Source organism: Zingiber officinale, chromosome 8B, assembly GCF_018446385.1.
Source record: "Zingiber officinale cultivar Zhangliang chromosome 8B, Zo_v1.1, whole genome shotgun sequence".
Classification (NCBI taxonomy): domain Eukaryota; kingdom Viridiplantae; phylum Streptophyta; class Magnoliopsida; order Zingiberales; family Zingiberaceae; genus Zingiber; species Zingiber officinale.
Window position 1 is genome coordinate 73,793,708 of NC_056001.1, and position 24,449 is coordinate 73,818,156.

At 38.3% G+C, this 24,449-nt stretch overlaps 1 protein-coding gene across 1 annotated transcript; it reads right to left on the reverse strand.

Moving 5' to 3' along the window:
• Positions 1-17,650: 17,650 nt before the first annotated feature.
• Positions 17,651-18,134, reverse strand: LOC122013970 (polyamine oxidase 3-like). Its single transcript, XM_042570174.1, has 3 exons — positions 18,048-18,134; positions 17,826-17,914; positions 17,651-17,722 (listed from the first exon to the last, which is right to left on the reverse strand). Exons 1-3 carry the CDS (start codon positions 18,132-18,134, stop codon positions 17,653-17,655), a joined length of 246 nt encoding a protein of 81 aa, XP_042426108.1. The 3' UTR covers positions 17,651-17,652.
• Positions 18,135-24,449: the final 6,315 nt, after the last annotated feature.

Consider the following 24,449-nt stretch of genomic DNA (forward strand, 5'->3'; position numbering starts at 1 on the left):
GATGAAGAACATGGGTCGTGCCATGCCAAAATAGGGTCGTGCTAAATTCTGGGCAGATTGTAGATCGTTCGTAATTTGGCCATAACTTTGTGCTCCGTTGGAGTTTCGGGATGTTATTTATATTGAAACGTATCTAAATTCAAGATCTACACCTTTACTTCAGATCCAACAGAGAGAAAGCATTGTCTGCCCATGCTAAATGGCACGGCCGTGCCTTCCAACCACGGGTTCAACTGGACCTCCGCCCAAACTGCAGACCAAACTTTGAACCGCCATAACTTTCGGCTCGGTTGGAGACAGGGCTCGATCCAAGTATCAGATTAAAGATAATTTCAAGAGATACAACTTTGGTTCAAGGTGCATCACGAGAAAGCCTGGTTTAATAGATGAAAATCCCAATTTAACGGACCTTGTAATTCTGGTTTTCCTGGGCAATTTGGAGGAGGTATAAAAGGGTCAAGATCCCTATTCTTGATCATCTTTAGTTCGGGACTCCACCCCTCTCTGGGGGAAAGGCTTCTCCCCTTTGGGGAGAATCCTAGAGCTTCATCCACCACCGTTCCTAGATGTTCCATCCATCTCCAGAGCAAGGAGGCATCCCCAAGACATCGGAAACCTCGGCAAGCATCTCTTCTTCCCCTTCTTCTCACATCAAAGGTTGTAAGTATGCTTTACTTTATGTTTTGGGGTTGTTCTTCCCTCATAATGGAGTAGATCTCCTTTTCTATGGATGTAGGGAGTAGTTGTGGATAGAGTTTGATATAAGACTCATGTTCGTGCCTTTACTCGTTGGATGATTTCTCTTGCTTCGTTTCTATTTGATATGCATGAGACTTGTTGTCTTGTCATGGTAATTTATGTAGGAATTGCTAATTTCATAAAGAGAGGATCTTAAATCGTATACCCTAGGGGCCCTAGTGACAGGGGTAACCCATTCACGGGTGTCTAGGATATTTCCTTGAAAAGAGAGGCAACTTCGCCACAAGGAAGTAAGAAACCAAACCAAACCCCTATCTCTATCCCTAATGATACTGATTAAATTTGTATTCTTATGATCTACCGAGGTGCCCTAGTGACAGGGGTTAACTGTAACAGGATTTCACAGGGGTCTTCTCTGATTAGTACTTAAGGATACTAGCTTTAACTTCCGGCGAAGGTATGTTGATTGACAATGAGTAAAAGATAGAACATGATGCATCAGGTTCCACCACAACAAAACCGAAATCCTAGAATCCATTTCCAAAGCTCAAATCCCTCCAAGATTGATTCTCTCATCCTTCTCTTTCTCTCTTCAATCACTCTCGTTAGTTTGCAAGCGCCAAAGCTAACTTTCGACCGTCTAGATAACTTACTTTGCGACATTTCTAGTGCTTAATCAACAATCCCTATGGTTCAATAATCTTATATATTACTGACGACAAATCCTTGCACTTGCGGTTTGTAACAAGTTTTTGGCGCCGTTGTCGGGGTTCTTTTATGCACAAGAGTGTTGACAAAGCATATACATTAATCGATCAAGTAGCATTGAACCTCCATGAATGGTCAAGCAAAAGTTGGATGGAATCTCCCTCAGAAATTCATGAAGTACAAGCCATATATACAAGAGAGTCTGTCAAACAAAATACAGTTCAACCACCCAAGAATGTTGAAATTCACAAGTCACAGAATGAGGAGTTCAAACACTTGGGGGAAAAGATTAATAGCATAGTTTCAAAATGGTTCAAGGAAGACCTTCCTCATACACAGACAAGATCTAGTTTAAATGATAATGATATTAGATTATGAAGTGGTAAGAATCATGAAGAACTACTGAAGAAGGATTTGTCTAGAATGGAGGAGAAGAATAATAGAAGACCTCAAGAACTTAGTTTCATTACTCTAGGAAGTTCCCAAAGGCCACAAGTACCTTTTACTCAATGATTGATCACACCTACACTAGATAAGCAAGTTGGACCTCCTCCGCAAGCTCAAAGGGAATATGGGAAAAAGGAAGTACCTTCCCCGAGACCTTCACTAAAGGTTCCTTTTCCACAAAGGCTAGTGAGGGTCAATGAAAACGAAGACTTTGGCAAATTCTGTGACACTAATATGGTTGAGTGTAGATTTCTGGATGTATATGAAGATGAGGACTCTTCAGATGAGGATTGTGATGATAATGCAGTGGATAACAAGTTTTTAGATTTACCTTCTGGGTTTACAGGGTGTTATGATGAAATTGAATTTTCAGATGATGAATGTGATGTGGTAGATCAACTTAAAACTGTAAATGAAGTTAGTGATCCTCCTATAGATGATTCTCCCACTGAGAATATTGATGTTGGTTTGTTTTTTAATGCTTGTGTTGATGATGTGTTGGGTTTTTCGGGCCGCAAAAACCGCTTTTTCGCGTCGTGGAAACCCCGAAACCCCGCCACCGGATCCATGCAAAGAATAAAACTTTCGAAAAATATGAGTACGATTTTACCAACCTATAGATCTACACTAGAACTATATATTAAAGAGTTTTACCCTCGTTGCATGCCCTTCGCAAGTCCCGTTCGTCCAAGGAGATGCCGGATCTCAAGTTGTCAAGGTAGACAACTCTCTATGTGTATCCACACGAACAAATCGATGGAGGGAGAACCTTAGAGTGTGCTAGCACTCCAAGAAGGTCTCGGCAAGATGAGGAGAGAGGGAGCAAGAAGAGAGAGCAAGGAGGAAGGTGAGAGTTGAATGAGCCTTTAATAAAAAAATGAATTCCATTCACAATCAAAAGTGACCGGCCACCTTCATGGATTGTAACCTCCATTCACAATTAATGTAGCCATTAAAGGAGAGTTGTAACCTCCATGAGGTGGCACACACATGTGCTAGCCTTGATGATGTGTCACATCATCATTGGCCACTTAATGCCAAGTCACAAATGATATGGCATAAAGTCAAGTCAAACTTGACTCTTCCTCTTCCTCTCAAGTCAAGTCAAACTTGACTTAATCTCTCTCATTGTTGATCTAATCCAACCATTTAATTCAAGCCAATTTAATATAATAAATCTAATTCATTTAATTAAATTGATTCAATGAGTCATAATCTAAATTAGACTCATTGAACACATGAATCAACTTGAGTCCAACTCAATTAGCCTAATTAGGATTACTCTTAATCTAATTTGATTCATCACATGAATCTAATCCTCTTGGTTCATCATATGAACCTAATCTCCATCTAATTGTCCTTAGTGTGTGACCCTATAGGTTCTTGTAACGTTGGCAATGCCCCTAAACCCATTTAGAAGCATAAGTAATGAGCGGTATCTAGCAACACATCATTACTACCCAAGTTACAAGAATGTTGAGATCCAACATCACCTTGTGACTACTAATTGTGACTCCTCACAATATATATGACAAGTGTCCTTCTATCCTAGACATCTAGATTGATCAATGTGAGGCATAGACCGTGTCATCCTCTGACCAATCTAAATCTTGATCTCCAAGTAGACTCACTAAATCAAATGAGCTCAATATCTCATATTGACTCATTTGGGCATGGCCATGCACTTCGTAGTCTCACTCTATCAAGAATATCGATGTCGCTCCCGTCATATAGGAGGGATAGATCCCATCTACATCACTCACATCCCTCTGCATAATTCGTTACATACCCAGTAATCGCCTTTATAGTCCAACCAGTTACGGGTGACGTTTGACGAAACCAAAGTACATAACTCCTTATGTAGGGATCCATGGTGACTTCAGGTCCAAGGACTAGTAGTCATACTAATAGGGACATGAGAAAGTATATGACACTCATATAATGATCCATGATACTTTCTCATAACGGGTCATTCAGTATACATTCTTCAATGCATACCCATGTGTCAACTTGATATCTCTATATCCATGACTTGTGAGATCAAGTCATCGAGTTGACCTACATGCTAGTCTTATTGCATTAACATTGTCCCTGAATGTTAATACTCGACTAGGAATGATTAAGAGTAGTGTTCCCTATATCATCTCACTATCGGTTCAACTAACCGATTGATATAAGTGAGAACCTTCTACTCAAGGACGCTATTATACTTAGTTTATTTGGCACCAATACAAGTAAGTATAATAACCAAAAACAAATGTCTTTATTTATATAAGAATATGATACAACAAGTCCATAATACAATCATCAAATCATTGGCTCTAGGGCTCTAACTAACATGATGATGTTATGAAAGGAAGTGTAGGGAGTTGTGTTGTGGAAGCAACATCTCAAGAATCACCTCCTTTATCCACACAACCTTATGAGATTATGAGAGTTGCAAGGATTGAACATGTTATGGACCAATGTGTAGGGACTTGTGCAATAGAAGCAAAGTCCCAAGAATCATCACTTTTAGATGCACCACTACTTGAGCTAGAGTTAGAGCCAATACAAGATTCAGAAGTCACATCCACATGTTTAGAACTTTCAGGTATCTCTCAGCAAAGCAAGGTTAGTATCCTTTGTGATCTTTTGGAAAATTTCATAGATGTACCAATAGTAGATTTTGTTGAATGTGATTCAATTTGTGATACATACTCACTTCATCTTAATAAGGTTCTAGTTCTATCTAATATAGCATGCTTGGGAGAGGTATGTTTTTCTTTTGGGTGTGTAGATTTTCATGGGGCCTATATTTGGAAGCTCAGACTTAACCATCTTCGACCACCTGAAGAACTTCAAAGAAGACGAAGATGGAGAGAGTTATACTTTACGCTATAGCTCCTTTGATGAAAGCTCTCTCCATAATAAGAGCCCTTGGTAGGAGGTGTTAAAATATCTTACCCTCCAAGAGCGATATTTCGTTGAATCTAATGAGGTGGTCGAGCTAATGACCTTAGACAAGCACTTCTTGGGAGGTCACCCAAGTTCTTTCTTATTTTATTTATGTCTTTAGTTATTTCTTATTTTCATTTCTTTCCTCATAATAAGCATGTATCCTCTACTTAATTTTTGTTGTCAATTTTCTTTTATAGGACTCAAAGATTAGGAGGAGTGCAATTACATGATGGAGAAGTTAATGACACGCATCATTTGGTAACTTGTCTTACTTTTAATCTCCTCCCCATTGTTTTAGTTTTCATTGGGATAATGAAAAGTTTAAGTCTGGGGGGATGCATTAGATGCATTTGGTTTAGTTTAGTTTTTGCTTTTGCATTCTTCTTTTTGCCTAATAAAATTTGCTAGTTGCATCATTCATCACATTATGATTGTTTGTTCCTTAATGCAAAATACTAGCATGTTCCATCTAGATATTTATGTTGTGTGATTGGGTATGCTAGTATGTTTATTGATCTTTATTTTCCTATCCATAGTAGCATGAAGTGAGCATTGTTATTACTAGAAGAATTTGAATGTTGGCCTAGTTTTAGGATCTTTTCACATTATGCTTGACTTTGATGTAGATATTTTTGAAAATTGTCATGATTCATAGAACCGGACTAGTACTCTTGCTTCTATGGTGACTTCTCAACTACATTTTGGTTACTGGATAAACTCAGATCATGTAAGCTCAGTTGAAAAAATCAATCCCAAAAAAATTAAAATAAAAAAATGAAAGTTTGTTTAAGTTTGATACTTTGCAAACAATAAAAAAAAAGGAAAAAAATAAGGGATAAAAAATAATTATCGTTAGTGGAAACTAGCAATTCACCCCTTTGAAACCGAGTTAGGTTACTGGAGAAATGAATGCTATGTTTTCTTGACACTGAGTATTCCTTTGAGACCTTGTGTAGAAGATGCAGAGCATTTTTGAGTGGAACAAACCTTGTGTGTGGCAGGTAAGTGCCTATCGCCGGAAGTATGAGGAACACGGTTAAATAAAAAATTGACTAGGCTTAGAGATTGACACTTAAAAAAGTTAAGCCACTTATTACACTGAGCACGGAGAACTTCTACTTAGGCTACACTCAAATAATTTTTATATCATGCTCATCAATGAAACTTGATCCGGTTGTAAGAACAGGGGACCCCCATCCGGTGGAGTCAACGCCACGTGGAAGTCAAAGGGGCGGTATCCGGCCGGAGAAGGGTAGGTCCGACCGGCCGGCCAGCCGGTGTCGGGCCGGTGGTCAAAGGCGCCCTGACGGAAGTCAGGGTTCCGGCGCTCAGTGGACAGATTGCAGGGCCGAGCGGACGGCACACTCGGCCAAAGACAAGGAAACATACTGCTACTGGTCTCCACAGAACATGCTATTAAGAATCCCCCAAGTAAATCACCGTATACGGCCGGCCGGACACTTATGAAGCCGGCCGCCTGGACTCCATGTCGGGAGCAAGGGAGAAAGACAAGGGACGTCTCTCTGACAGCGAACATGTTCAGGCCATACTCCGAATCTTATGTCAGGAGGTTCCGTTGTCCCATCAGGGACATGCTGGTACTGTAGCAGTATGGGTCAGGTAAGCTCACTGACAAGCCCATACTGGGGTATGGGCTGAGGACACGTGTGTGCCTCGATCAGTGTGCACACACTCCTTCCCAGCTCTATATAAGAGCTCGCAGACCTTCGCCGGAGAGAGGTTTTTTCACGCATTCTATAATTCTTGGAGCTACTTTCTTGCTGTGAGCTTTACCTGACTTGAGCGTCGGAGGGTCGTCGCCGGGAACCTCCCCGGCCCGACTTCTGTGCAGGATCGTCGGAGCGTCGTGCATTTAGTCGGAGATCCACAACAGCAGCAGGGGAGCGCTACGTGCCCAGCGTCCGTTGGTTCAGCGATTCGGACAGGATCAAAACTATATGATAGGTTTATATTGATTCTTTAGGGATTATTACATGCCATCTATGCATATAAATCTAGATTGCAGGTTTTTCTTGAGGACAAGCAAAGGTTCAAGTCTAGAAGTGTGATGTGCGTAGATCTTATGATCATTTATGCATGCTTTGACGCACATCTACTTGCATTTCATTAGCATAATCTATGTTTATTGTACCTATTTCATTATAGTGTCATACCTCCATTATATTTTGTTCAAAGATCTACTCTTTGCTTATTTTTATTGACAGGACGCTATTTGGAGCAAAAATGGAGCAAAAATATACACAGGAGCTTGGGTCGTGTATACCACATGGCCGTGTGGCCATTAGCATGTTCAGGTCATGCCAAATGGCATGACCGTGCCTGGAATCCAGATTTGAAGAGGGTCACGACCATGTGAGACTCACGACCGTGCCAACATCCCATGGCCAAGCAACACACGGCCGTGCCAACGATCCAGAGGAGAGAAAGGTCACGACCGTGTGAATCCACACGGTCGTGTGACCTCGGCAGAGAAGAAAAAGGCCACGGTCGTGTGAGCCACACGACCGTGTAACTCAACCCGAGAAGAAGCCGTGTTAGGCCGTGTGGATTCCACACGGTCGTGTGACGAAGAACACGGGCCGTGCGACGCCAAAACAAGGCTATGTTGAATTCTAGGCAGATTGCAGACCGTTCGTAATTTGGCCATAACTTTGTACTCCGTTGGTGTTTCGAGATGTTATTTATACTGAAACATAGCTGGCTTCAAGATCTATAACTTTGCTTCAGATTCAACAGAGAAAAAGCATTGGTTGCCCATGATAAATGGCACGGTTGTGCCTCATAACCGCGGGTTCAACTGGACCTCCGCCCAGACTGCAGACCAAACTTTGAACCGCCATAACTTTCAGCTCGGTTGGATCCAGGGCTCGATCCAAGTATCAGATTGAAGATAATTTCAAGAGATACAACTTTGGTTCAGAGTGAATCACGAGAAAACCTAGTTTAATGAATGAAAATCCTAGTTTACCGGATCCCTGTAATTCTGGTTTTCCTGAGCAGTTTGGCAAAGGTATAAAAGGGTCAAGATCCCTATTCTTGATCATCTTTGGTTTGGGACTCCGTCCCTCTTTGAGGGAAAGGGTTCTCCCCTTTGGGGAAAATCCTAGAGCTTCATACACTGCTGTTCCTAGACGTTTCGTCGATCTCTAGAGCAAGGAGGCATTCCCAAGACATAGGAAACCTCGGCAAGCATCTCTTCTTCCCCTTCTTCTCACATCAAAGGTTGTAAGTATGCTTTACTTTATGTTTTCGGGTTGTTCTTCCCTCACAATGGAGTAGATCTCCTTTTCTATGGATGTAGGGAGTAGTTATGGATAGAGTTTGATGTAAGACTCATGTTCGTGCCTTTACTCGTTGGATGATTTCTCTTGCTTCATTTCTATTTGATATGCATGAGACTTGTTATCTTGTCATGGTAATTGATTATGTAGGAATTGCTAATTTCGTAAAGAGAGAATCTTAGATCGTATACCCGAGAGGCCCTAGTGGCAGGGGTAGCCCGTTCACGGACGTCTAGGATATTCCCTTGAAAGGAGAGGCAACTTCTCCACAATGAAGTAAGAGACCAAACCAAACCCCTATCTCTATCCCTAATGATACCGATTAAATTTGTATTCTTGTGATCTACCGAGGCGCCCTAGTGACAGGGGTTAACCGTAACAGGATTTCACAGGGGTCTTCTCTGATTAGTACTTAAGGATACTAGCTTTAACTTCCGACGAAGGTATGCTGATTGAAAATGAGTAAAAGATAGAACATGATGCATCAGGTTCCACCACAACGAAACTGAAATCCTAGAATCCATTTTCAATGCTCAAATCCCTCCAAGATCGATTCTCTCATCCTTCTCTTTCTCTCTTCAATCACTCTCGTTAGTTTGCAAGCGCCAAAGCCAACTTTCAACCGTCTAGATAACTTACTTTGTGACATCTTTAGTGCTTAATCAACAGTCCCTGTGGTTCAACAATCTTATATATTACTGACGACGAATCCGTGCACTTGCGGTTCGTAACAAAGCCTAAATGTAGGATTATGGTACCCTAGATCTTGCACCTTTGATCTAACCGGCTATTCTGACTCAGACTATGCCGAGTGCAAGCTAGATAGAAAAAGCACAAGTGGTAGCTGTCAATTTCTAGGTCAGTGCCTAGTAAGTTGGTCGAGCAGAAAGTAACACTGTGTTGCTTTATCTACCACTGAAGCGGAATATATAGCCCTTGGTAAATGTGCATCTCAACTATTATGCATGATGTATACCCTAAAAGACTATCAACTAAAATATCATAAAACAAAAATTTTAATTGATAATATAAGTTCAATTAATCTAACCAAAAATTTAATTCACCATTCAAGGACTAAACATATAGAAGTAAAGCACCACTTTGTAAGGGATCACGTAGCTAAAGGTGATATTGTACTTAACTATGTTGAGTTAAAATCAAACCTAGCTGGCATATTCACAAAGCCCTTACCTGAACTTGAGTTCAGTTCACTTAGAAGACAAATAGGGATGTGCTTAGTAGAATAGATCTTTTTTTTTTTTACTTACTATATTTTCTCAACCTGTTTTTAAATTTGGTTTAAAAAATCCTAGGAAAAATATTTTTTAAAATCCCAACTTTTGTTAGTTTTTTCAAAAATCTAGTTTAGCCTAGGATTTTACCCCTAGATATAATGTACCCCTAGTTTCAGCCAGAGCATCTCACAAGCACACTAGGTTTAACTTGCTTGTGTTTTAAAATACTTAGAATGGTGTGAGATGCATAAGATACTGCCTAGACTTAAGAATGCTTATGTCTGTGCATCGACATAAGTCTGGGCGTTAAATACCTAACTTACATTAATCAAGTTAAGTTATCCAGACTTAGTCAAATATAACTGGATCACTAACTTAACTTGACTAACCAAGTGAAAAATGTTGCCCGCTAGGTAAACAACTAGTAGCAAATGGTTAGACATTTTGTTGCTCATGCTTGGACTATAGGACTTTTTGAATGTTTTTTTAAGGTAGCCTTAGCTAAAATTATTTCAAGTGATGATTTAAGCTAAATTTAAATCAACTTTTTAACCTTAAAAAAGTTATTTTCTAGAAATTTATTTTACAACTTTAAAGTTTTATCATCTATTTTTACAAACCTATTAGCTAAGTTACTTTTCAAATCAAAACTTTCCCTTAGCTAAATTTATTTCAAAAATTAATTTTTCCTACAAGAAAATTTCCTATTTAAAGCTAAGTGTGGTAGTCCTATCAAACTCCCTTCTTAAAAACTGATTAAGTACTTTTCAAAAAGCTTTTCAAAATTAGCTAAGTACTTTCAATAGGTTGTTAAAAAAACTTTTCGAATTTATCTAAGTACTTTTCAAGAAAACTTTTTGATATCACTTAGCTAAAAGTGTTACATAGAATTTTATTCTAAAAAGCTAAGTGTTTATCAAAGTATTTCTAACTCTCTATTTTAATTATATCTCAAAAAGAAGTTAGTCTTAGCTAAGGCCATTGATCACTTTCCTAATTTTTCTTTACCTTCTTGCTTATTTTGATATATGGCAAAGGGGGAGAGTAATTCAAAATTCAAATTAAAATTTTAAGCTTTTATTAAGGGGGAGTTTTTGTAAGCAGCTATTAAGGGGGAGCTTTGTATTAAATTTATGCTTGCGCTATTTTTTCAGTTATGCTTACACTGTAATCTTTACAATACTTCCTTATTGTGTCTTTTTGCTTAACTTTGAATTTTAGTTGTCATAATCAAAAAGGGGGAGATTGTTTGTGCGGGAAGCATCCGACGATCGAACCCAAGTTTTGATAATGGCAAAGGATTCAAAGTTTAGATTATGTGTTATCTAACATGTGTGGATGAGGTTTTTCAAGAAAGTCCTAACCGCGGTTAGACAGGAGGAAACCCCTAGGGGGTGGTATCCCTAGGTCATAGGGGGTGGTAACCCTAGGTGAAGGAAAATCCTGAGGGGCGGTAACCTTAAGTCCTAGGGGGTGGTAACCCTAGGTGGAGGAAATCCTAAGGGGGGGGGGGGGGTAACCTTAGGTTCTAGGGGGAGGTAACCCTAGGTGGCGAAAAACCCTAGGGGGTGGTAACCCTAGGTGAAAATTCCAGTCAATCTGGAAGACCGGACTGCCATCAGGTATGCTCTCTTGAGAGGAGTAGGTGAGGACGTGCTCCCTGGAAGAGGGAACAGTAGGCATCGGTTCGACCTAGGGTTTCCGGTCGGGAATCGAAAGTCAGAACCAGACAGTCAGTGACTATCAAACTTTCTCATTATTATGATTATTGTGTGTGCTAACTTTGTTTTGCAGGATATGCGGTTGGTTTGTGGACAAACATATTTTGCAGGGACAAAAGAGCAAGATTAGCCTCGGATGAATAATACCCAAGGCACCCTCATGAAGCTTGAGGCGCCTCGGGTGCAAGGCAGAAGTTGCGCTGGAAGCTACATTGGAGGCGCCCTCATGGAGGCTTGAAGAGCCTCGGACGGCAGGCTAGATGCACCCTCATGGTGGCTTGAGGTGCCTCGGACAGCCTTGGAGGCCCCTTCAAGGCTTATGAAGGCGCCTTCAAATGGATCAGCGAGGACTTCTTCAGCGTTTATTCGCGCGGCTGACTCGGCTCGTTGGAGGCGCTCTCAAGGGGCTTTGAGGCGCCTCCAACAGCCTTTATATGGGGTATTCGACCAGCAACTCAAATGAACAATTCTCGAGCCATCCTTCAGCTGTGCACTGCCAACGAGACGATCCGGCTGAGCTACAACAAGTCCCCGACGACCCGGAGCTATGAATCTTCAATTCTTGTTGTCAGTATAGCTTGTTTAATACTGTTGAAATTGTAATACTCTTGTAATCTTTTGCGCAATATAGTTGTTGCCCAAAGTAAACGCTCAACGAGCATGAGCCTTGGAGTAGGAGTCGCCCTAGGCTCCAAACCAAGTAAATTCTTGGTGTCTTTGTGTTTGTTTTCTTATTCCGCTGTGCATTTACTTATATGTTTTTCGAATACAAAAAGTGAAAGTCACGAGCGCTATTCACCCCCCCCCCCCTTCTAGCACTTCTCGATCCAACAAGATTCAAGTTATACCAAATGGACATAAAACCTACAATCCTCAATGGGTTTATTAAAGAAGAGATTTATGTAAATCAACCCCTAGGATTTGAGGATTTAGACCACCCAAACCATGTCCTTAGGTTAAAGAAAGTTTTATATGGATTAAAAGAAGCACCTAGGGCCTGGTATGAATGACTATCAACATACTTAATATCTAAAGAGTTTAACCAAGGCCAAATAGACCAAATCTTATTTGTTAAAACTTTAGAAAAAGAAATTTTATAGCTCAAATTTATGTAGATGGCATAATCTTTGGATCAACAAATACTAAATTTTTAAAAGAATTCATTAAATTAATGAAAAATAAATTTGAAATGAACCTAGTAGAAGAACTCAATTTTTTCTTAGAATTACAAATAAAACAAACAAAAGAGGAAATTTATGTTTTCCAAACAAAATATGCCAAAGAATTAATTAAGAAATTAAGAATGAAAATTCAAAAAATATTAATACCCCAATGACATCCAATGTTAAAATTGACTCTGACTTAGATAGAAGATCAATAGACTTAAAATAGTATAGAAGTGTAATAGGAAGTCTACTTTACATAACTGCAAGTTGACCTAATATTTTATTTGCAATAGGTATATGCGCTAGATACTAATCTTGTGCAAAAGAATCACACTTAACTAATGTAAAAAGGATACTTAGATACATTAAGGGGACCCTAAGTGTAGGACTTTAGTACCCTAGTACTTGCACATTTAACTTAACTGATTACTTTGACTCAGTTATGCTAGGTGCAAACTAGATAGAAAAAGTATAAGTGGAAGTTGTCACTTCTAGGGCATTTCCTAGTACGCTGATCCAGTAGAAAGCAACACTGTGTTGTCTTATCCACTACTGAAGTAGAGTACATAGCCATAGGGGAATGTGCATCTCAACTATTATGGATAATGCACACTTTAAGAGATTATCAATTAGAATATAAAAATACAATAATTTTAATTGATAACATAAGCTCAATCAATCTAACTAATATTCATAGGACTTGCAAATTGTAATATTCACGATTCTTAGTTTCTATATATGTTAAGATTTTTCTATAAGACTTGCAAATTGCCTAAGTTATTCTTGATTAATTTAGATTAGGTTCTTTTAAATTTGATGTTTGATATGGTAGTTTCCTTTGGCCTCCACATGTCCCGTAGGTTAATACTTATGCTGAGTTGTCAGTCAAGGTCAAGATAAGTCAGTAATGACCCAAAGATGATCGTATATAACTCAAGTAAGACTCAGGTCCAATCAAACTAATTTGATCACCAACATTATCTTTGTCTTAACTAATGGGAACTTGATCACTGGCTAGAGGGGGTGAATAGAAAACCACTCACTTCGTTCACTTTCCTATACTTGTTAGCCCAACAAAAATACACACAATAAATATGAAAGCTAACCCTAGAGACAAGAATAAAGAAAACCAACCCTAACACATTTGTTTACGTAGTTCAGAGATGATACTCATACTCCACGGTTGTCTGTAAGGTGGATGATCTCTCAATCCGTCGAAGGATTAGTTCTTAAAACTCCGACTAGCTCAATCCTCCTTGTTGGTAGAGAAATCTTGCCATAAACTCGATCAAGAACTCTTGGATTGCTCTAAGCTTTAGAGACCCTATTAGGGGTTAATCACCTCTAATTTCATCACCAAAGTCAGTCAATCTGAGTTCCATTATATAGAGCTTGGGAGGAAATACTCAAGTTATGTTTCAACCACCAGTCGATTGTCATACTTACTAGTCAACTGGCCTATATGGAATTTGACCGTTACAACCTAACGGTTCGATGTTGTCGACTACTCACTATAGATCAGTCGACTAGTCTTCATGGGCTGAGTGAATAGAAGTATTCTATTCTCTCCTAGTCGACTAGGTCAGTTGGCTAGTAACTTTGCTAGTTGACTGGTGATGCTACCAGTTGACTGGTGATATTATCAGTTGACTGGTGATGTTACCAGTTAACTGGTGACTTTACCAATTGGCTGGCAAAATCCTAACTTGAGTTTTACCCCTGAGTATAATCACTCATGTACTTGTCCTCACTCGTACAACCTTGACCTTGCCTTCTAGCCTCCTCTATCAGTCTTGTATCCCTCAGATGTTTTCATATCCTTCACTCCTTACCTTCAATAACTTCCTTTGGCCTTGTTATTATTGTCGGGTCTTCCTTTTCCAGCACAATCTTGACCTTACCTTCCAGCCTCCTCCATCAGCCTTACATCCCTCAAATACTTCTCCATCCTTTACATCTTACCTTCAAGAGCTTCCTTCAGCCTTGTCCTTGTTGTTGGGTCTTCCTTTGCCAAGTCACACTTGGACTTATATGGCCAAGCCTCAAGCTTTGACTTATACCGCCAAGACTCTCATGCTTAGACTTTACCTTTGCCAATATTACACTTGGACTTTCCTTTGCACCTATCGCTTGCACACTGAATAGCGCATATCAAATACAGATGCAAACTCTAACTTAAACCCTTTGCCAAATATCAAAACTTAAGGATACATCAATTACTCCAATAATCTCTTCCTTTTTGATGATTGACAACCGTTTAAGTTAGGGAAACAAATAATGCAATACATATGTAAATAAATATGAAATCTACTCATGCATATGCAATGGAACCTAATCCTTGTCTCCCCCTTCACCTAAGCTCCCCCTTAAACTAGGATTTCTTGCAAAGATATTTAGGTTTTTCACTTAAACCTAAACTTCTCCTCCTACATCAAAAAGAGTTCCAACAATATCTCAATTATTGAGCTCTTATACTTCTAATGACCATAATCATCATGTATTAATCCCTCATATGATTACATACATGTATATCATCCTTTTTGTCATTTTAAATTACAGAAAATAATTTTAGAATGGTTTTTGATAGCAGTCGACTAGCACTAAAATTTTAGGCTAAATCTATTTCTGAACCCAATTTTAGAAATACACAAAAAATTATCTAGATTTCTAAAAATTCTTAAATTTTATAGAGAAGTCTGTTTTATTATTTTCTACTTAAAAAATAATTAAAAATTAATTTATCATGGATCCCAAGATAGATATAAAATTCAAAATTATCTAAATGGTTCGATTGAAGCTTGACCAAAAGTCCTAGTTTTGGCTTCCTCTTGATATATCTGCCCATACTAGGGGTGTAAATGAGCCGAGAAACTCGGTCAAAGCTCGACTCGAGCTCGAAGTTGACCGAGCTTGAGCCAAGCTCAAGCCAACTCGTTTAATATTCGAACTGAGCTTGAGCCCATTTAATACTAGCTCGATGGCTCGTCGAGCCTGTTCGAGCCAAGATAATTCAATATTTTAATATTTAAAATAATGTATACTTTAAAACTAAATAATAAGTTAAGGATGTTTTTGTGGTTAGCATATTTCATTAGGTAAGAAAAGGTTGAAGGTTTGAATCCTAGCTTACGCAGCTTGTTTTTTCGTTCAAATTCAATATTTCGAGCCGAGCTCAAGCTCTTTAGTTTTCTCAAGCTCAAGCTCGAGCCAACCTAAGCTCGAGCTTGGCTCGACTCATTTACACCCCTAACCCATACTAAACTATAATGCATCCCTACCAACCAACTAGGTTAGAGACTCAAGTCCATCTCTAACCCTTTGGCACATTTTATGAAACATCTAGAATCTTAAGCAAGGTTCACTTGAGATCCATTGACCATGACTCTCAAATTGACTCTTAGAGTTCCCCCTAGAGCTCTTAACCCTAGCCACCTTCCTAGGTGACTCATCTATTATGGCTAGACCATAGTAGTGTCCCATTTTACCTCACTCAAAACACTTGATATGGTTCTTCCCGCTCTTCTCGATAGAGGCAATTTAGAGTTGTGCTTCCAAGACTTCTTCTTCACTTGTCTTTAACTCTTCTTCCTTCCTTGAAGATGTGGAAAATTTCACTTCTTCCTTCAAAGATGTGAATGATTCCACTTCTTCCTTATCTTCAGATGTTGAGCATGTTTCAACATCCGATTGGTCCTTATCCTTTTCTTGGACCAATAAGTCCTTCTCCTTGAGTGCCTCCACTTGTTAGATTTGTGTAGGATTTTTATGAAGAGCAATCACTTTACTCCATAGCTCATAAGCACACTTATACTCACCTACACAAGATAACACATTAAGAAGAGATAAATTTATCAAAAATTTTGTTACCTCCTTGTCCACCTCCAATTGTTACCTTTTCTCCTCACTCCAATATCTTGGTCGGAGACGCTTCCCCTTCTTGTCCATTGGAGCTTCGAAGAGTTCTTCCAATGTGATCTAATGGTTCCAATCTATTTGAAACTATGTCTCCAATCACTTCCTCCAATACTTGAAATCTCCTTTCTCGTATGGAGGTGGAATTCAGATGTCTCGTACTAGTGCTCCTTCCAACTCCATTGTGATACCACTTGTTGGTATCGGATGATTTTCAAAAATTATTACCTTTTTCACTACAAGAAAAAAGTCTTACAACAACGGTTTTTCACCGTTGTCGTAGCCCCTTTCTGACTATTGTTAAAGGCTGTGTTGTGAAAGGGGGTACTCAAAGACAACGGTTTTTAACCGTTGTCTTTGAAGACAAAGACAACAGTTTTTACAACGGTGAAAAACTGTTGTCTTTTCCTTCAAAGACAACAGTTTTTCACCGTTGTCTTTGAGCGTCTACCTTTAATAACAGGGTCTTCAACAACAGTTTTAACCTATTTACGACAACAGTGAAAAATCGTTGTCTTTTTTTGATAAAAAATAAAAAAAATATTAAAATTTATTATACAATTTTCTAGTATTATAAATCATTCAAAATACTAAATTTGTAAATAAAATTTAACATATAATTTTCTAACATTCGAAAATAATATTTACAACATTCCGAAGAAATTTCAAAAGCAGCCAACAAAATGACAACGACACTATTAAAACAAAGGTAGAACAACACAACATCCTAATCCTAGAAGAGTAACACAACATCCTAATCTTGATATCCAGTTTTGAAGAGTTGGATCATTTGAACTACTTTTACCATGTACAACACTAGAAGAGTAACAAAACACTGCTTCTTAATTCTCCTAATCCTTCATCTTCTTCATCCTTGCCATGTTTGCATCGTACTTGGATCGAAGTGGACCAAGTAGATAAAGAAAGAAGATAAACTAAATGCCTTCATCTTCTTCATCCTTGCTTCTTAATTCTCCTAATCCTTCATCTTCTTCATCCTTGCTTCTTAATTCTCCTAATCCTTCAAACTCCACCTGTAAGAAGAAGATAAAGAAATGTCACTTGATCTAAACTAAATGCCTATGAATAATAAAAAAATCTGAAATCTCATAAAGTAGACTTAATTCATTAATAATGCATCATATTGAATGCCTCTCCATGACTAGCTTAATAGCCTGTGCTATAGACATGTCTTCATTTGTTTCATACCTGAGTTTGTTAGCCTGTAAACGTTGAACAGTCATTTCACAAGAGAAATATTTCCAAGTTATCAGCACTGCAGATATAAGGTTAATAAAGAACTTGCCTCTTCCAGAATGGTTTCAAACACCTTACCAACTTTTTCCACTAGATCTTGAGGCACTTGATGTCCATCACCATCAAAGAGTGCGTAGCTGAAAAATAGAAGTAAATTTGTCTCCATAAGATTATAGTCTCCATGATCAGTGATATCTGTTAGTTATTCAGTTGACCATTACCTCTCCAAGTCATGATCATACAAGACAGAATTGTCACCAGAAGTTCAATAAATTGGTAGACCAAGTCTTCCAATCCAAGATGCCAATGGATTCTCGTTGCAGACACCATGCAACCTGAAGTGTCCAAATTAAAACTTCTAGTCACTGAAATTTTGAAGGCTGGCCACAATCCTCTTCAGAAGGAATGAAAACAAAAACACAAAAAAAAGAAGCATACCAGGCTGCTCCCATGTCAACAGGAAAACCAAATGAGTAGTTAGTGTGAACTCGACCACCAATTCTATCCCGAGATTCTAAAAGCACAACCTAAGGAATAAAAAATAAACTTCCATGTGATACAAATTTACCCAGCCACTTCACACACTGCATTCATATCAGAACTTAGAATCTAATATGTAAAGGAAACTGAAAAAACTGTTAATTTATATCGACATAACACCTGAAAAGCTGCATTTTTCAGTGCATGAGCAGCTGCAATCCCTGCAAATCCACCACCAATGACAATGGCAGAAAAATTTAGTTTCATAAGCTAATTTATCATAAGCCTCATTGTATCTTGAAATTTTAATTTTATTTCGTGTATCTCATCTTTCAGATTCACCTTATAATTTACCATCTGCCCAAAATGAGTGATTGATTCGTTCCTCTTTCTAATCCTCTCTTTTTCCTCATTATAGAAGTTGCCTCTAGAGCATATTCTTAAGCGGAAAGTAATGTCTGGAGTCCACACAGAATCAGTGCCAACTGGTAGTCATTCTCCCCGACCACCACTCCAAGATTGGCAAGTTGAATCGTGGAAATTGCATTCACAACAACCTCTTACCAAGCGACTAAATTGTTATAGAACCTTAACACAACATTCTCCTCAGCAGTTGAATTGCAGCCAACCTCCAGACCAGATGTTCAAGCATAGGCCACATCTCCAACATCAGCATGGGTGTCAACCACCTCTACACAGAAATCTGGCTCAACAGATCAATTGGCCTCGACAAAGCAATCAACCAGCTGTAAACAACCAAGGGAAGTTCTATAGGTGCAATCTTTGCCAGATGAATTTTGATACTTCTTCCAAACGTCACCTGCACTATCAGACTAAAGAGCACAATGCGAGGCACAAGTTTACAAATATCAATGTTCCAAATGGAAGCACGGTGGTGTGGTGTGAAGAGTGCCACGTACCATGTATGAATGAAACATTATTAGCTCAGCATCGTGCTGGAAAGAAGCATGCTGCTTGTCTCCGTTTGCTAGCACAAAGTGTTACTTCCACAGCAGCCGGCGCTGGTCAACCTCCCAGAATTTGAAGATATGGAACCAAAATGCAAGTATGGTGGCATAAAAAAACTTTTAATTTACAACAACCTTAAATAATCATGTAAAGATAATGAGCAGATACACCCCAAACATAAAAATTTAGTTTTATTTGCAATTATGACAGATAATCATGTAACTAGCTTCAGTATTCCCACAAAAAAAAAATGTAACATAACAATATACTGATACAAAGAAAACTAAAGGGATGACCATTAAAGGAAAGAATACCTTAAATAAAATGAATTCAGAAAGTTCCCATAGGCTCTGGATTAATCCTTTAAGTTTACTTTGATCATGAGCTAAAACATTGCAGTGAATAGATTTAAATCGAAGTAGGTAAAATTCCCATTTTGGCAGCCTGTATACCTCACGAAACCCATCTGCAATTTCACACTAGAGGTTGAAATCGAGCTCTTAAAAATCTTTAAACTTGATATACCGAAAGCTGGAATAGAGCAGGAGGCTATACTCACCAGAAAAATCCAAATTGATGTTGGAAATCATTGAAAAAGGGATGAGTAGATTCAAAACTCTACTAAGCTTGAACACCAACATCTCACGACTGGAAGCCCTAAGAATCGACCTGAAATCAGTCAAAAAATTGAAGATTTTGTGACTAAAAATTTACGCAGAAATAGGTCACAAAAAGGACTCTATTTGGGCAGAAACAAGCATAAAAAATATGTAAGTAACAAAACCCCTCAAATGATTTGAAAATGAGGGAGGTGGGGAGGCGAAGGGTGTCAGTGACAGTGGCGAGTACGCGGAGAAGAAGTTTGTCCAAGAGCAACAGAGATCTCTTCCTCCATCGCAGGTTCGTTTTCATTAGGGTTTGTGTTTGATCACTGAGTCGCATGTTGAAGAGTGCATGATAGAGAGGCCTTTTAGTTGAGGCGGCAGCGACGCATATGGCAGAAGCGAACCTGAGGCCCATCTAGGATGGAAGGCAGTGGAGCATCTAGGGTTTTCGACGAGAAGATGCAGGAGGAAGAAGTAGAGGACACTTACTGTTAGTGGATTTCATGTCGGAGGTCTTGCCGGTGAGGGCGTCCTTAATGGACTCGTGGACTGCTGCTGCTCCTGCGCGGCTCCGGTGAGCGAGAGATTGTGAGAAAAGAGAAAAGAGGGACGGATTAAGAAGATAAAAGGGTGGAATGCGGCGGCAAAAAACTTTCGGGGAGAGGGAAAGAAAAAAAGCGGGGCAAAAATTGGCGAAGGGGAAAAAACGGCGAAGGAAAAAAAACACCAGTATTCAACATCACTTAATAGACAACGACTTTTAAAAATTGTTGTCGTAATCCCAAAAAAAAGCGCACATAGACAACAATTTTCAAAAACTGTTGTTGTAACATTTAAAAACTGTTGTCGTAGTCTTAAAAAAACATAAATAGACAACGGTTTTTAAAAACCGTTGTCGTAGGCCAAAAAAATTGCTAAAAGACAACGGTTTTGATTAAAACTGTTGTTAAAAGGTAAAAAGACAACGGTTTGGTATAAAACCGTTGTCGTTTGAGTGTTGTTGAATGACGTTTTTCTTGTAGTGTTTCCTCTAGTGCTTGCTCCTTTCGATGGTTAGTCTTTCAAGAGTGCTCCTGTTCTGATACTAATTATTGGGACCTTAATCACTGGCTATAGGGAGGTGAATAGACGGTCACCTACTTCGTTCATTTTCCTATACTTGTTAGTGCAGTAGAAATATACACAACGAAATATAAAAGCTAACCCTAGAGACAAGAAGAAAGAAAACAAATCTTAACACATTTATTTATGTGATTCAGAGATGATCCTCCTACTCCATGATTGTCCGTAAGGTGGATGATCCCTCAATTCATCAGTGGATTAGTCCCCGAAACTCTAGCTAGCTCAATCCTCTTTGTCAGTGAAGAAATCTCACCACAAACTCAATCAAGAACTCTTGGATTGCTTTGACCTTTAGAAACTCTATTAGAGGTTAACCACCTCTAATTTGGTCACTAAAGCCAGCCAATCCAAGTTCTATTATATAAAGCTTGAGAGGAAACACCCAAATTGTGTTTCTGCCACCAGTCGATTGTCTCTGTGGAATTCGATTATTATAATCTAACAGTTAGATGTCAGGCGACTACTCATCATGGATCAGTCGACTGATCTTCATGGGCTAAGTGAACAGAAGATTCTGTTCTCTCTCAGTCGATTGTCCAGTCAACTGGACCAGTTGACTGGTGATGTTACTAGTTAACTGGTGATGATAATAGTTGACTAGTGACTTTATAAGTTGACTAGAAAAAAATCCTAACTTGGGGTTTTACCCCTGAGTACAATTAATCATGTACTCGTCCTCGCCCGTACAACCTTAACCTTACCTTCTAGCCTCCTCCATCAGCCTTGCGTCCCTTTGATGCTTCTCTATCCTTCACGTCTTACCTTCAAAAGCTTCCTTCGACCTTGTCATTGTTGTCAGGTCTTCCTTTGCCAATACAATCTTAACCTTTCCTTCTAGCCTCCTCCATCAGCCTTGTGTCCCTCGAATGCTTCCCTATCCTTCATGCCTTGCCTTCAAAAGCTTCCTTAGGCCTTATTCTTATTGTCGGATCTTCCTTTTCTAAGTTACACTTGGACTTACATGGCCAAGCCTCAAGCTTGGACTTACATGGCCAAGCCTTAAAATTGGACTTACACCGCTTGCTTGGACTTCACCTTTGCCAAGATCACACTTAGACTTTCCTTTACACCTGTCACCTGCACACTCAACAACGCATATCAAATACAGATACAAACCCTAAGTTAAACTCTTTTAACAAATATCAAAACCTAAGGGTACACTGATTACTCCAACATTAATGCTAGGTCCCAACACTCTCTCTCATTCCCGACTTTAATCGGCGACCTTATCTTTGTTTTAGCGCTAGGTCTTAAGCATCATTTTTCAATCCCAACCTTAATTACTGACATTGTCTCTATCTCAGCCCCAAGTCCCAGCATCCTTTTTCAGTCTCAGCTTTAATCAGTGATATCATTTCGGTCTCAGCCCTAAGTCTCAATACCATCTCTCAGTCTTATCTTCAATCGCCAACATTGTCTCTCTCTCTCTCTCTCTATATATATATATATATATAGTAGTTTAAAGAAGTTAAGGGTTAATATGAATATTTTTTATCAATGTTAGAAACATAATGAGTTCCCAAATTCATTAAACAAATATACACATATAAGAAGATGAGCAGTGTGTTGGAAAAAAGAATTATGGGAGAAGAAATATACTCTACCTAGAAGAGGATAATAAAAAATATAAATTCAACTTGCTTTCATTCATTGAAAAAGTTATATATTTATAGGCTTATTGGATAAACACTAATCTCAAATACATTAAATTTGTACCCTTTAATATTTTGCCACCTCATCCTATTTTATCTCCAAGAACTTTTATTCTTATCAAGAATTGTCACCTAATCATATTCTATCTCTATCTTCTTATCACAAACTCGCATTCTTATCAAGAAATGCCACATCATCATATTCTATCTCTATCTTACGAACTCTCATCAATAATTGTCATCTCATCATATTTTATCTCTATCCACAATTAAGTTTAATTTCTAACACCCCCTCTTAAACTTAATTTTGTGACTCCAAGCAAATTTCACATCTTGATGAAGTCTTCAAATTTGAGTGACTTGGTAAAAATATCAGAAACTTAATCTTGAGACTTTATGTATTCCACTTGCACCTCTTTTCTTGTAATGCACTCTTTGATATAGTGATAGTGTGTATTGATGTGCTTACTTCTATCATGGAAGATTGGATTTTTTTTTGCTAGTACTATTACAGACTTGTTATCAACTTGAATATTAGTTATCTCTTCTTGTGGTAAACTTAGCTCATTCAATAAATTTCTGAGACAAATAGCATAACAAGCACATCAAGTCACAGCCACATACTCTATTTCACAAGTAGAAAGTATGACAATAGGTTGTTTCTTCAACATCCAAGTAAAAATTGTATCTCCCATAAAGAACATAAATCCTGTAGTGCTCCTTTTATCATCCATATCTCCACCTCAATCACTATCGCTATATCCTTTAAGTTTAAAATAATTAGATATTGAATAAAGCAATCCAAAATTTGTTGTACCTTTGATATAGCGTAAAATTCTCTTAGCGATCTTAAGGTGGGTGGTAGTTGGAGCTTCCATATAGCAGCGAACAAGGCCAACAGCATAAAGGATATCAGGTCTTATGCATGTCAAATATTGTAAACTTCCAACCAAGCTCTTGAAAAATATTGGATCAACTTTTTCTCCTTTATAATACTTTGATAGCTTAACTCCACATTCTACTAGGGTATTTATGGGATTATTGTTATCCATCTTGAACTTCTTTAATATCTCTCTTGCATAACCTTCTTGTAAAATAAAGATTTCATCTTCCCTTTTGTTCACTTCGATGCCCAGATAGTATGCCATGAGTTCAATATCAGTCATCTCAAACTTCTTAGTCATTGCTTCTTTAAATTCTCCAAACATACTTGGATTACTTCCTATAAAGATCAAGTCATTGACATATAGGCATACAATCAAACATCTTTATCCTTATTATGAATGTTTAGTGCATGTTCATAAGGACATTTGATGAAGTCTTTCTCTTGCAAGTACATGTCTATCCGGCTATTCTATACCCTTGATGCTTGCTTTAGCCTGTAGAGAGCCTTCTTCAATTTTAGAACTCTGTCTTCTTATCCTTTGACTTCATAACGTGATGGCAGCTGAATATAGACTTCTTCAAGAATTCCATTTTAAAAAGAAGATTTTACATTCATTTGATGTATTTTCCACTTATTTTGGGCTGCTAAAGCAATGATTAGTTTGACAGTTTTTAATCGAGCAACAGGAGTAAATACCTCATCATAGTCATTGCTAGATTTTAACTGTAGTTTTTTACCACCAATCTTACTTTGTATCTTTCAACTTCTCTTTTGGCATTCTTCTTTATTTTATACACCCACTTCACATCAATTTCCTTATGTCCTTCAGGAAGTGTAGTTAACTCACATGTACCATTCTTCTCAATCGCATTGATTTCTTCATCTATCGCATCTTTCCACTTTTTACTCTTTATAATTTCTTGGAAATCCATAGGCTCACAATCAGCAAAGAGATAAAATAGAGTCATATTATCTTGATTTTTAGTTACCTCATAAAGGTCCCGTAAGCTCCTGAAGAGAGGTACTCTTTCACTTAAATTTTCACTTGAAGTTGATGCAGATGAATTTCCTTGAGTACTTGATGTTGGTGTTATTAGTGGAGTAGTAGGTTCCTCTCTTGTTTACTCCACCCTTGGTTGCTCCACATCTTCTTTTTCAAAGTATGGGAAGAACTTGTAATCTTCATTTTGAGATTCCCAATTTCATTCTTCTTCTTTATTAAATACGACATTCCAGCTGATGATTGTCTTCCCAGCATCTGGATTGTATAACTTATACTCTTTTGAGTTAGTATTATAGCGAATAAAAATAAACTTCTTACTTTTATCATTTAATTTGCTTCTTTCTT